This window comes from Brassica rapa, chromosome A07 (assembly GCF_000309985.2).
Source record: "Brassica rapa cultivar Chiifu-401-42 chromosome A07, CAAS_Brap_v3.01, whole genome shotgun sequence".
Lineage (NCBI taxonomy): Eukaryota > Viridiplantae > Streptophyta > Magnoliopsida > Brassicales > Brassicaceae > Brassica > Brassica rapa.
This window is the reverse complement of record NC_024801.2, coordinates 7,086,125-7,098,431: the sequence shown is the minus strand read 5'-3', so window position 1 is coordinate 7,098,431 and position 12,307 is coordinate 7,086,125. Positions and strand designations below refer to the sequence as shown.

The following is a 12,307-nucleotide window of genomic DNA, read 5'->3' as shown; positions in this document are numbered from 1 at the left end:
ATAATAAACAAACATTTATGTAGAAATATTAAAAGAAAATATAATAAAAATCAAAATATTATCCATAAATAACATAAATTATGAAGTACATTTCTCGATAAAGAAAGAAAATTCAATTAGAAACGTGCAAAAAATTAAATAAATTTTGTAAGCAATTTGACGGGTTAACATTATTTGATAAATTTATAAATTTCTAAATTTTATTGAACATGAAATAATATTAAATTGACATACCGTCATCGGTCTTCTAACTCATCACAACCCATCTGGCAAATACAAAAAATAAATAATTGTAACAGTTTATATATTTTAAAATTTGTATTTGAAAAAAGTAGATTAAAATTATGTACCGTGAATACGGAATATTCTGAAAATTTTGTTTGTAGACAACATTCAATGTTTTTGTCTTCGGCTTCCCTTCTTTACCAGTTATTAGGATTTTTAATCCAGATCTCGACTTAACTCTTGAAAGTGCAACTTTGCCTTGCATTTTGTAAGCATTTTATAAATTATTTTAAAATTATGATAAATTTATTCTTTAAACAACGATAAATAATTTAAAAATAATATTAATAAACATTTTTGGATTTTGTAATATTTAAAATAGTTATTATATAATTATATTCGAACACAGTTCATCAAGTAGAGGATAAAACTATTATAATTATCTTATCTAAAATTTCATTCATTTTATTTTATAGGTTATAAATATTAAAAGTAATAAATAAAACATTATTAGTTTTTCAATAATTTCGAGAATAGTTTCCATAAATTGTTATTTGTAATATTCGTTAGATTATAAGGCAAGTGATGTTAAACGTCAATAAGTTAAACAATTCTTCCATATTTGGAAAACATATATATATATATATATATAACAATAGCAAATTAAATGGTAGAGTATGTTTTTTTTTTGAAACACAATTCGATTAAAACTAGTAAAGGTTAGTTAGGAGCAATGAAAGCATCCCCAACCACCAAAGTATCAGATACATTCAAAGCCTCTTTGGCTAAACAATCAGCTAGAACGTTCTTTTCCCGAGAGATCCAAGAAAAAGAGACAAACTCAAACACTGATGCAAAAGATGTGATATCAGCTATCACACTATAGAGTTCCGCTATGGTTACTTCAAGCTTCACTGCCTTGATCAAGTTCAGAGAATCCGACTCAAAAGCCACATAATTCAAACCCAAAGTTGCGCAAGACCGCACAGCCTCCCGGAGAGCGAGACCCTCCGCCAACAGAGGCGAAGCAACGCTTTTCAGGGGCACTTTGAAGGATTGATTACCTGAGTGGGATAGAAGAACCCAACCTAATCCTGCAATATTTGAACCAGGTGCCCAAGCAGCATCCGACCGAATCACCGTCGCCTCAGGGTGAGTTAGGACCGGCGCTGAGAGCTGTCGTATTCCGGTAAGGGGTTCCTTCTTGACTTCTGTGTTCCATTCCCTAGCTAGTACTATGGCGCCTGAAAGCGTTTCTTCTGGTGAAGCCGAGTGGCCTTCAAACACAAATTTGTTACGCGCTTTCCAGATCGACCAAAACAGCCAAGGGGTCAGAGATCCTGAGATGATTCCTGCAGGGGGCAGGCATTTAAGAGAGCAAAGAGTTTCCCAGCTAGACATTAAATCTATTATTCCTCTGAAATCCATGTCGGTATTGAGAGGGGCAAGATGCCAGACTCGTTGAGCGAAACCACATTGGAAAAAGAGATGAAGGATAGATTCTGAACAGCCGCACCGTTTGCAACGCGGATCCGCCGGGACGCGCCTTTGAACGAGTCTTTCTCCTACCGGTATAGCTCCCTTGAGAAGTTTCCACGAGAATAGCTTAACCTTTGGCGCACACTGCATGTTCCATACATTACTTCTCCACTTGAAACCATTATCTGTGGGGATGTCCTGCCTGGTTTCAACTCTAGTGACTGCAGTATAGTAACCAGATTTCGTTGTATAGTCCCCCGACTTTGTGGCTAACCAAACTTGTTTATCCGGAGCCCCAGTCAAGCTTGGTTTAAAGCACAGAATTTTCTCCTCGTAGAAGGGTAAAATGAGCTTAATCTTCGAAACATCCCAGTCCCTTGTTGCAGGGTTGATGAGGTCCGAGACAGTAACCTGTGAATGTGGCTTGTTCGGGGGGCCCATTGGTCTCTCTTGGTAAGCAAGGCTCAGCCAGGGATCATTCCAAATATTTATCGAGGTTCCGTTTCCCACAACCCAGCCCAGGTTCTCTAACAGGAGGTTTCTACCTGCTAACACGCTTCGCCAGCCATGCGACATAGAGGAGGATTCGGTAGAGTATGTAAACACCTGTTTTCTACCAGCGTGAGTTAGAACACCGCTGTATTTAAGAATCATAAGGGCCTCTACAGGTCTTTATTCTTCGCCTTCATCATCCCACTTCAGCGGCTTCAGTTGAACCTTCTTGTATATCCCTGAGAAATTTCCTCCCTGCGCCATTCCAAAAGGTTCTCTGCTGTGCACTACAAGAAAACACATTTTTTGTAACTGTACAAATAGTTGCAATGTAGTCACAAATAAGGTTTTTAAGACGATTTTGCTACTAGGACTTATAGTTGAAAATAGCTCGTCGCAAATTGTTTTGGTTGCAAAACTGTTAGAAAAGAGCAACTAATTTGCAACTCTTTTATTAGTCACAGATTTGTAACTACTTTGTGACGTAAAATATAGTCGAGAAATTTGTACAGCCCTCACATGTTAAGTGGCAATGGAGTCGCAAGCAAACAGAGTGACAGTGTAGTTGCAAAACTTTTGCCACTAGGATACAACTACACTGTTTACCCGTAGTCACAATTATCTGTAACTAATGAAAGACTACAGTATATATATAATTATTAAATTTTATATAAAAATTAAAATAATAATTTTTGAATTGATTTATGACAATGTATAATTAAAACTTCAAAAATATATAAACATTAATCGTTAAAATCTGCTTTAGATATTAAAAAGCTTAAAATCTATACAACTAATAGAATTGATGGTAATCACTAATCAGCATCTAGTCGTCTCTTGTTCTTCAATCTTGTGTTGATGAGCTTGTAGTTGTTCTTGCATTTCTTCAAATGTTTGTGCTTGTCTGGATAATAACCGGAGATGCAGTGGCGGAGTCAAAGATCTGGACAAGAAACGCATCGGCAGAGTTGTAGAGTTTGACCGGAAATGCAGCGGCGGAATTGTAGAGCTCCGGAAATGCAGCGGCGGAGTCCTAGAGCTTGCTCTGAGATGGCATCGAGACAGGTCCAAGATGCAGCAGTGGGTCAGCAAGACGCCTTGACAGAAAACCAGGAGGGGGTAACAAGTCTCGTCCGACGGTGAGATTGAGCTGCCGTTGTGACGGTGGGATTAATGTATAACGTCATCGTTCTCCCTCCGCTAGTTAAACAGATCTGTCCAAAACAAAAAAGATTGAGTTATTATAAACAAATTTTGAATTGATTAGGACTAGAAGTAAACTACATTGCTGAGGAAGCTAAGACGGGTGACAAAGAGAGAAGATAAAGATCTTTGAGAAAAAAAAATTAATGTTGCAGTCTTGCAGAGAAGGAAGAGAAAAAGGGAAGAAACCGAGAAGATATTGATCCGTTAGATCTAATTTTATCAACGGTGGAGATTGTGATCCACGTGATTATGCGTTAACCAATAAATTTTTTTACTCGGTAGATGTTGCTACTAAGTTGCAACTGGATCACATTTTCGGTAACAAATTAGTCGCTAAATATACTCTACACCCTAAAACATCATTTATTTATTTTTATTTATTTTTGAACGCAATCATTTATTTAAATGTTATTATTTATATACAAATGTTTGTCTGTTAATTTTTGTAACAAAATAGTAATAAATCACACCCTAAAGCTTAATATCATTTAAAATAATTTTTGCAAATCATATGCATTTTTTTGGTCAAATCATTTTAAAATCATTTTATGCAAATCATTTTATCTTATGACTATTTTACAACTGTTAGTGACAAAATAGTGGTAACTTAACCTTAAAGTAACTTACAACCATTTTATAATGGGGTAGTTCGGAAATATCTTCTTTAAATACAAAATATATATTTAAACAGGCTATGTGCTTATAATTTACAATACAAATTGAAAATGAACACACATGAAATCAATACAAAATATGTTGGTTGTGTTTTTTTTTAATATCCAAAATGTATGAAAATGACTCAAATTGATTCAAGGTATACTATTTTGGTATGTTAGATTATTAAGTAATGCTAATAAATAATTAGTGCATAAACTTGTGAAATTTTAAATAATGATACTATTCGCAACTATATTGCGACTATGATATATTAAAGAGTTACAAATCAGTTAGAAAATAACTGTTAGTTGCAAAACAGTGGCAAGTTAACCTAAATTTCTAGGTTATTTATAATCAATTTAGAAATGGTATTATACACATTAAATGTAGAATTCGAAGTTTTACTTGTAAGTGTTTTAAAATTTATCCATATAAAATTTCACGATGGTAGTGACAATTGGGTTGCAAAATTTTTGCAACAAATTTGCAATTACAACTTTTATTCTATTTTGCAACTTGTTTTTAACTACATATTTGCAATTACTCTAATAGTTTCAAAATAGTTACAATACTGCTAATGTGTTAGCTACCAATCGATCTAGTTGCAAAAACGTGCCAAAAACAGCAACTAACTTGCAATTACTTGTACGAGTCACACATTTGCAACTGATTTATGACATATTTATGGTAATTGCAAAATAGTGGTAAAATGGTTTGAAATGAGTTACAAAATTTTGCAACTACTAGTGATAGTTGCAATCTCAGTTTCTAAATTGATGTTTTCTAGTAGTGGTGAGAAAATGATCTCATGAATTAAATAAAAAAGGTATAATGCTAGCTTACTTATAAGATAGTATATTCAACAAAAAAATGATATAAGATAGTATTACTAAATGATACTATGTAATACTTTCCCGGACAATATTCAACAAAGAGAGAGAAAGTACTAAAGAACCTCTTCTAGAACTGCTTTAACTTGGCGAAGATTCACAGCATGTTCAATCAAGGTTTTCTGTATCACTATCACTCTCACGACCTGGTCTACATATAAAAAAGGAAGACCATATTGTCGTTACCAGTACTCAACACATGGAAAAGATAGAACAGATATGCTTTTTGGAGACAAGACACAAAGAGTTGAGTTCAGGGTTCTAAAGATGAGGAGCTTTTGCGTCTAAACACATTTTTCTTAGCACACAAACAACATTGTCGTAATACCTTAATAGTATGAGAGGAGAGATTTGTGAATAATACTTTAAAGAATGAAAAGAGAATGTTTGTATTTTAAGAATTTGGGTGTCTCCTATATATATACAGTCGATTTATTCTCATATTAATGATTTTAATATTTTGCACAATAAATAATAAAATCGTTTAAAGAAATATATTAAATGTGTATTGTCAAAAAATGATTTGCATATGATATGATTTTAACTTGCGCAAATAATCCATATTAGAAAGGTAAGTTATTAAAAATAAACAACCTAATTAGAAACATTAAAATATTTTGTAAGCAATATAATAATTATGATATCAACATGCGCAAGTTTACCGTTTGAATAACAAGGAAAGTTTTTAATATTTGTCTTAATTCTAAATCTTGCCCAAGAGTAAACTAAATCGATAAAATTTAATGATTTCAACTTGCGCAAGTAATCCATATTGTGAATAAGTGATTTGCATATTTAATGATTTCAACTTGTGCAAGTAATCTATATTAGAAAGGTAAGTTATTAAAAACAAATTTTGTCAATAAGTTATTTGCATATTTAATGATTTCAATTTAATCGATATTAAATGTGTATTGTCAAAAAATGATTTGCATATGATATGATTTTAACTTGCGCAAGTAATCCGTATTGGAAAGGTAAGTTATTAAAAACAAACAACCTAATTAGAAAAATTAAAATATTTTGTAAGCAATATAATAAATATGATATCAACATGCGCAAGTTTACCGTTTGAATAATAAGAAAAGTTTTTAATATTTGTCTTAATTCTAAATCTTGCCCAATGGTAAACTAAATCGATAAAATTTAATGATTTCAACTTGTGCAAGTAATCCATGTTGTGGATAAGTAATTTGCATATTTAATGATTTCAACTTACGCAAGTAATCTATATTAGAAAGGTAAGTTATTAAAAACAAATTTTGTCAATAAGTTATTTGCATATTTAATGATTTCAACTTAATCGATATTAAATGTGTATTGTCAAAAAATGATTTGCATATGATATGATTTTAACTTGCGCAAGTAATCCATATTAGAAAGACAAGTTATTAAAAACAAACAACCTAATTAGAAACATTAAAATATTTTGTAAGCAATATAATAAATATGATATCAACATGTGCAAGTTTACCGTTTGAATAATAAGGAAAGTTTTTAATATTTGTCTTAATTCTAAATGTTTCCCAATGATAAACTAAATCGATAAAATTTAATGATTTCAACTTGTGCAAGTAATCCATATTGTGAATAAGTGATTTGCATATTTAATGATTTCAACTTGCGCAAGTAATCTATATTTGAAAGGTAAGTTATTAAAAACAAATTTTGTCAATAAGTTATTTGCATATTTAATGATTTCAACTTGCGCAAGTAATCCATATTAGAAAGGTAAGTTATTAAAAACAAACAACCTAATTAGTAGGGGTGGACACTTTACCCGATATCCGAAGTGGCACCCGAATCCGATCCGAAAAATCCGAACTGAAATCCGAACCGAAGTAGCAAAATACCCGAACAGATATTGGATAAGGAGAGATTGGATACCCGAACCCGAATGGATAATACCCGAACCCGAATGGATATCCGAAGATAACCGAACATATGTATAATTAACCTTATATTTTTAGTTTACATCTCTCATTTTATATAAAATATTTATATTAATACTACACATACTTTAAGTTCATATGATATACATACAATTACGAAAAAAATGATTTGCTACTCACTTAAAATGCATGTCAAGTTTTTTATTTAATAAATCAACAAAAAGTTACATCCGAAATTAAAAAAAAAACTAAATTAATGCCTTTTAGTTTTAAAATGTTATGTCCAAATCTATTAACTATTAAATCTATTAAAAATAAAAAATTGGTTAACTGAAAATTATATTTTTAAATATAAGAAACTTGAGAAATGAAAATTTTAATTTTTTTTTTCAAAATCTAAATATCCGAACCAGATCCGAAATAACCGAATCCGAACTAAAAATACCCGAATCCGACCCTAAGTACAGAAATACCCGAACGGGTTCTACACCTCTATACCGAAATACCCGAAAATCCGAAATACCCGACCCGAATCCGAACGGGTACCCAAGGCTAAACTAAATCGATAATTATTATCCCCTAGCTATATATGGGCTTAACAAAATCGACAATAGTTTTGGGCTTGTTTACATAAGCGATTGATTAAAATAAATGAAAAAGAAATATTCAAAAAAAACCATCCAATGAAATTATAACGTTTTTTCTGAGAAGCTCTATATGAGTGCCACCTCAGCAGAAATCACTAAAGTGACTTCTCTTTTAATGTATAGGGGGATTTCCAACTACAACACTAAATTTTCCACCAAAAATATATTGTATATTATTAATATTTAAGTTTTAATAATTTGATACACTTATTATTTGTAGTTGACTAGTTATATTTTATGTTTATTTGTTAAAATTCGATAATTTTATAATAAAATAATATAAGTTATGTGAAATAAAACTGAAAATAAAAATAATATCTATTTTAACTGTAACTCAAATATCACTAATATTAATCAACATATAATTAAATTAAGATAATATAATATATTATTTTAATATTTGGTAAGATGAATAATGGTACACCAAAACATCAAAGGGCTATTTGCAAAATTGATTCAAAACTCAAAGTCAAACACAAACCTAACCTATGATTTTTTGAAAATTTCATGTGCCCTATTCACCCCACAAGTTCAGATTATTCAGGAAAATGCCATTATTTTCTTTTGAAAATAGCATTTTTACTCTCTCAACCTCATCATCTTCAAGTATTTACAAGATTGACATTGCCATCAATACACCAACAACCATGAAAAACCAATTTGAAGCTCTTAATGCACTTCAAATCGATTTACACTCCTTCTTTCTCAATTCTTATAAACTAAAACCAACATCTCTTTCACTTTCTCTCTATATTCATCCAAAAAAACTCAAGATTTTGATTCTAAATTTTTTATGGTTTATAGAGCCATTGAAGCTTACGATTCTTGGTGGGTCACTTTTGTTTGAGATTCTGGGTGCTTGGAGAAGACTTTTGTTTGCTAAACAAGTTATCTCACTGGTTGAAACTATGAAATCAGTTTTTTTTTTCAGATCTGTTCGTCAGAAGACTTAGAAGACTTTTTGCAATTGAATTTTAAATGTGTTTTCGGAGACGATTTATATGGAAGTGGTCCGTTTTTGTTTGTTAAAAAAAAATCTCGAGAATAGCAGAGACGACTTCCATGTAAGTCGTCTAGGATAAACGAGTTTATTTTGCATTTGACCAGATTGTGTCAGAAATTTGACTTCTCATGGATGACTTACGTTCAAAAGAAAAATAAAACTGGAATATATTATTATAATTAGACGACTTCCATTTAAGTCGTTTCAGTTTACTTTTTCAATTGAAAAATAACTTAATATTTAATTTTATTTGGACGACTTACATGGAAGTCTTCTAGGATTTATTCTGAGATTCTGGTCAAATCTTGGTTATTACAGAAGACTTTCGTGTAAGTCGTTTACCGGAAGACTTCCATGTAAGTCGTCCAGATAAAATTAAATATTTAAGTTTTATTTTTCAATTGCAAAAGTAACCTGAAACAACTTACATGGAAGTCGTCTAATTATAATAAAATATTAAAGTCTTATTTTTCTTTTAGACGACTTACAAGTAAGTCATCTTAGAAAAGTCAAATTTATGACACAATCCGGTCAACTGAAAAACTAACTTGTTTATCCTAGACAACTTACCGGAAAGTCGTCTAGGAAAAGTCAAATTTCTAGACGACTTACCGCGAAGTCGTCTAGGAAAAGTCAAATTTCTCACACAATTCGGTCAATTGCAAAAATGACCTTAATGGATGACTTTCCTAGAAGACTACCAGAAGACTTCCGTGTAAGTCTTCTACGTTAATGTTTATAAACTTTCATTTTCTCTAAAACTATAAAGATTTTTTAACAGTTTCTTGTTAATTCATGTATATTAGTCGATATTTAGGCTCATGAATGAAATTCATAACTTAATTGGTTTTAATTATGATTTTACCAACATTCATGTGTATTACTATTTCCAGCTAATTCGAGAAGACTTTCATGGAAGTCTTCTACGTTAGTTTTTTGTAATTTTTTTAAGTAACTTTAAGATCTGTTTATTTAATTTTCAAAAGTGTTAAGTAACTTCAAGAATATCAAGTAATATGGTTTAATGTATCTTCTTAGATCATAAGATATGCTTTTTAACTTTCAAGAAATTTGAAATTTCAATTTTCACTTAAAATTTTTAGTTTCCCGCTTAAATTTTATTTTTCTGCTTAAATTTGCCGCTTATATTTCAATTTTCCGCTTTAAATTTAAGTCTTCCGAGAAGACTTCTAATGAAAGTTTTCTATCTTTGAACTTATGTAATGTTTTATCTTTTGTGAATGACTAAGTTTTTTTTGAGAATTCTTCTCCCTTAGTTGTAATAAATTTGATTAATTTTTGTGCTATTGTGTTTCGCTGTTGAAGTTGCATCAATAACTTCAATTATGTCAAGTAATTTTGGCAAGATAATATTGTGGACAATGAACATATTTAACAATTTTTTTCATTAATATCTCTTTAAATTTACAAAATAAATCACAACTAAAAGAGTACACATGCAAATCACAAAATAAACCACAAACAAAACTATCATAGATCATTCCTCTACGACAAGCTTGGACTCCACTTGGTATAGAAGAAGACTCCATCAGAAGACTTTTAGCATTATATTTTAGAAGACTTCCGAGAAGACTTCCCATAAGATTTTCAAAGTGTGATCCAGATCTGAAAAACATGTATATTAAACTCAGGTCTGAAAAACATGCATATCAAAAAAACGTTCAAATAGCTTAGAAACAGAGAAAATTAGTGGAAAATTAGATAGGTATACTTTTACATAACACACCAAATACATATCCAAGTAGAAGATGAGAACCATCTGATTAAAAACCTGCAACAAAAAAAGTTAGATTAGTGAGAAATACATGAGACAAGAATGAGAGAAAATCATATAAAGTCTGGTGTTTTTTAAGTCAAAGAGATTAGAGTGGGTTTGGAAAGTTTTAATTTGGAAAAAATGTAAGAATTTTATGCAACAGGAGGTTACCAAATAAAGAAAATCAGACATAAAACCAAAGCACTCAGATCTGTTATGAAAAGGAGACATAGTAGAAGACTCCGTCAGAAGACTTCTAGCGCATTATATTTTAGAAAACTTTCCAGAAGTCTTCCAAAGTCTGATCCAGATCTAAAAAAACCTGCATATCCAAATCCAGATCTGAAAAACCTGCATATCCAAAAACATTCAAATGACTTAAAAACAGAGAAAATGAGTGAAAGATTAGATAGATCTACCTTTATAGAACACACAAAAATACATATCTATAATTAATAAATCTACCTTTAAAGGAGTGGAAGATGAGAACCATGTGATGAAAAACCTACAAAAACAAGATAAATTAGTAAGAAAAACATGAGACAAAAACAATAAATTGATATAAAATTAAGTGTTTATAAGTTCAAAGAGATTAGAGAGAGGTTGGAAAGTTAGAATGAGGAACAATACATATTTGTTGCAGCCATTTGAGAGGAGGAGAGAGAATGTGTAAATTTTTCTTTATATGAAGAGACAAAAATCTGAATAAGATTAAATATTTTCGATTCAGAAGACTTTTAAGTAAGTTTTCTAATAGAAGAGACACAAATCTGAATAGAAAACTTCCTAAAAGACTTACTTGTAAATCGCCCAGAAGACGTCAATATTTTAGCGGGAAACTAAAAACGTTTTAGCGGAAAACTAAATATTTTTAGCGGGAGTTAGAAGACTTTCAAAGAAGTCTTCAAACCGATAATACTAATAAACAGACGACTTTCTTATAAGTCGTCTAGACCCCAAACATAACCCCTAAATTAAATTAACTAACTAAACACTTCATAAATTAAAATTAAAATTAAAAAGTGTTTACTATACACAGAAATAAACACATATAGGTAAAAATATAATTTTTCAAAAAAACATTTAAGCTTTCCAAAATCTAATCCTAAGAATACATACAATACTACAACATACGTTGCCAAACCCTAAGCCAAAGAATATCATGATTCACTACTTTCACTCATCTATGTTGAAAACAATTCAATTTTATTATATCTTAATTTATATCATTTAAAACTGTTTATAATTACATAATTTTAATATTTCACTTATCAAAATATTTTTTACTAAATTTATAAAAAATTTAAGATCAACTATACCAGAAAACTTCCTTGGACGTTGTCTAGATAGCTTACATTATCTAAGAACACCCAGAAGACTTTATGGGGCTATATTCGTAAAAATGAGTTTTTTTTGTTTGGTCACAAGGGACTGACTATAATTTCACAAAGCTTTTAGGTTAGTTTTGCATTTGATTCAAGTTTGGGTATAATTTGCATTTAAAATCAAGTTTTGAGTCATATTTGGTAAATTCCCCTACATCAAATTGGTGGGAATATGTAACTTTCGTGTTTCATTAGAGATGAAATTATAACAAATTTCGAGGGATTCTTAAGAAGGTGGTTTGAAATGTTTGGATGATGAAAGCTTTTCTCTTAGTCTCGTGCGATTTTTAATAGATAGGTAGCCATTCTCTAAGTTAAAACTCTTATTATTTTACTTGTAAATGCTTGATTGATCAATAAATTTGAAATTTCATTAAAAGAAATAATTATACCAAATTTGTTATTTTGGTGTTTTGAATTTTTTTTTCTCTGATAAAACAGTAAATATACATGATTTCAGACTGATGCTTGCAGTACCAATGAGATACAAATAGGGGAATTGCAACGCATATACATAAGGAAAATAGAAATAAAGTTTATACCCATAACACTACCTTGGCTACGATATTTTGTGTATATTATGTATTAATTGCATTTTCACCCTTGATAACAAACGCGGGCACCACATATTTTCTTCTTCACCACCATCACCTC

General features: G+C 30.7%; 1 protein-coding gene and 1 long non-coding RNA gene across 2 annotated transcripts; both read right to left on the bottom strand.

Moving 5' to 3' along the window:
• Positions 1-945: 945 nt before the first annotated feature.
• On the bottom strand, positions 946-2,145 carry LOC103828828. Its single transcript, XM_009104474.2, has one exon. The coding sequence runs from the start codon at positions 2,143-2,145 to the stop codon at positions 946-948; it is 1,200 nt and encodes a 399-aa protein (XP_009102722.2).
• Positions 2,146-2,871: 726 nt separating this feature from the next.
• Positions 2,872-5,295, bottom strand: LOC103838215. The gene is made up of 2 exons (XR_627081.2): positions 3,481-5,295; positions 2,872-3,410 (listed from the first exon to the last, which is right to left on the bottom strand). It is a non-coding gene; the product is annotated as an uncharacterized LOC103838215 (long non-coding RNA).
• Positions 5,296-12,307: the final 7,012 nt, after the last annotated feature.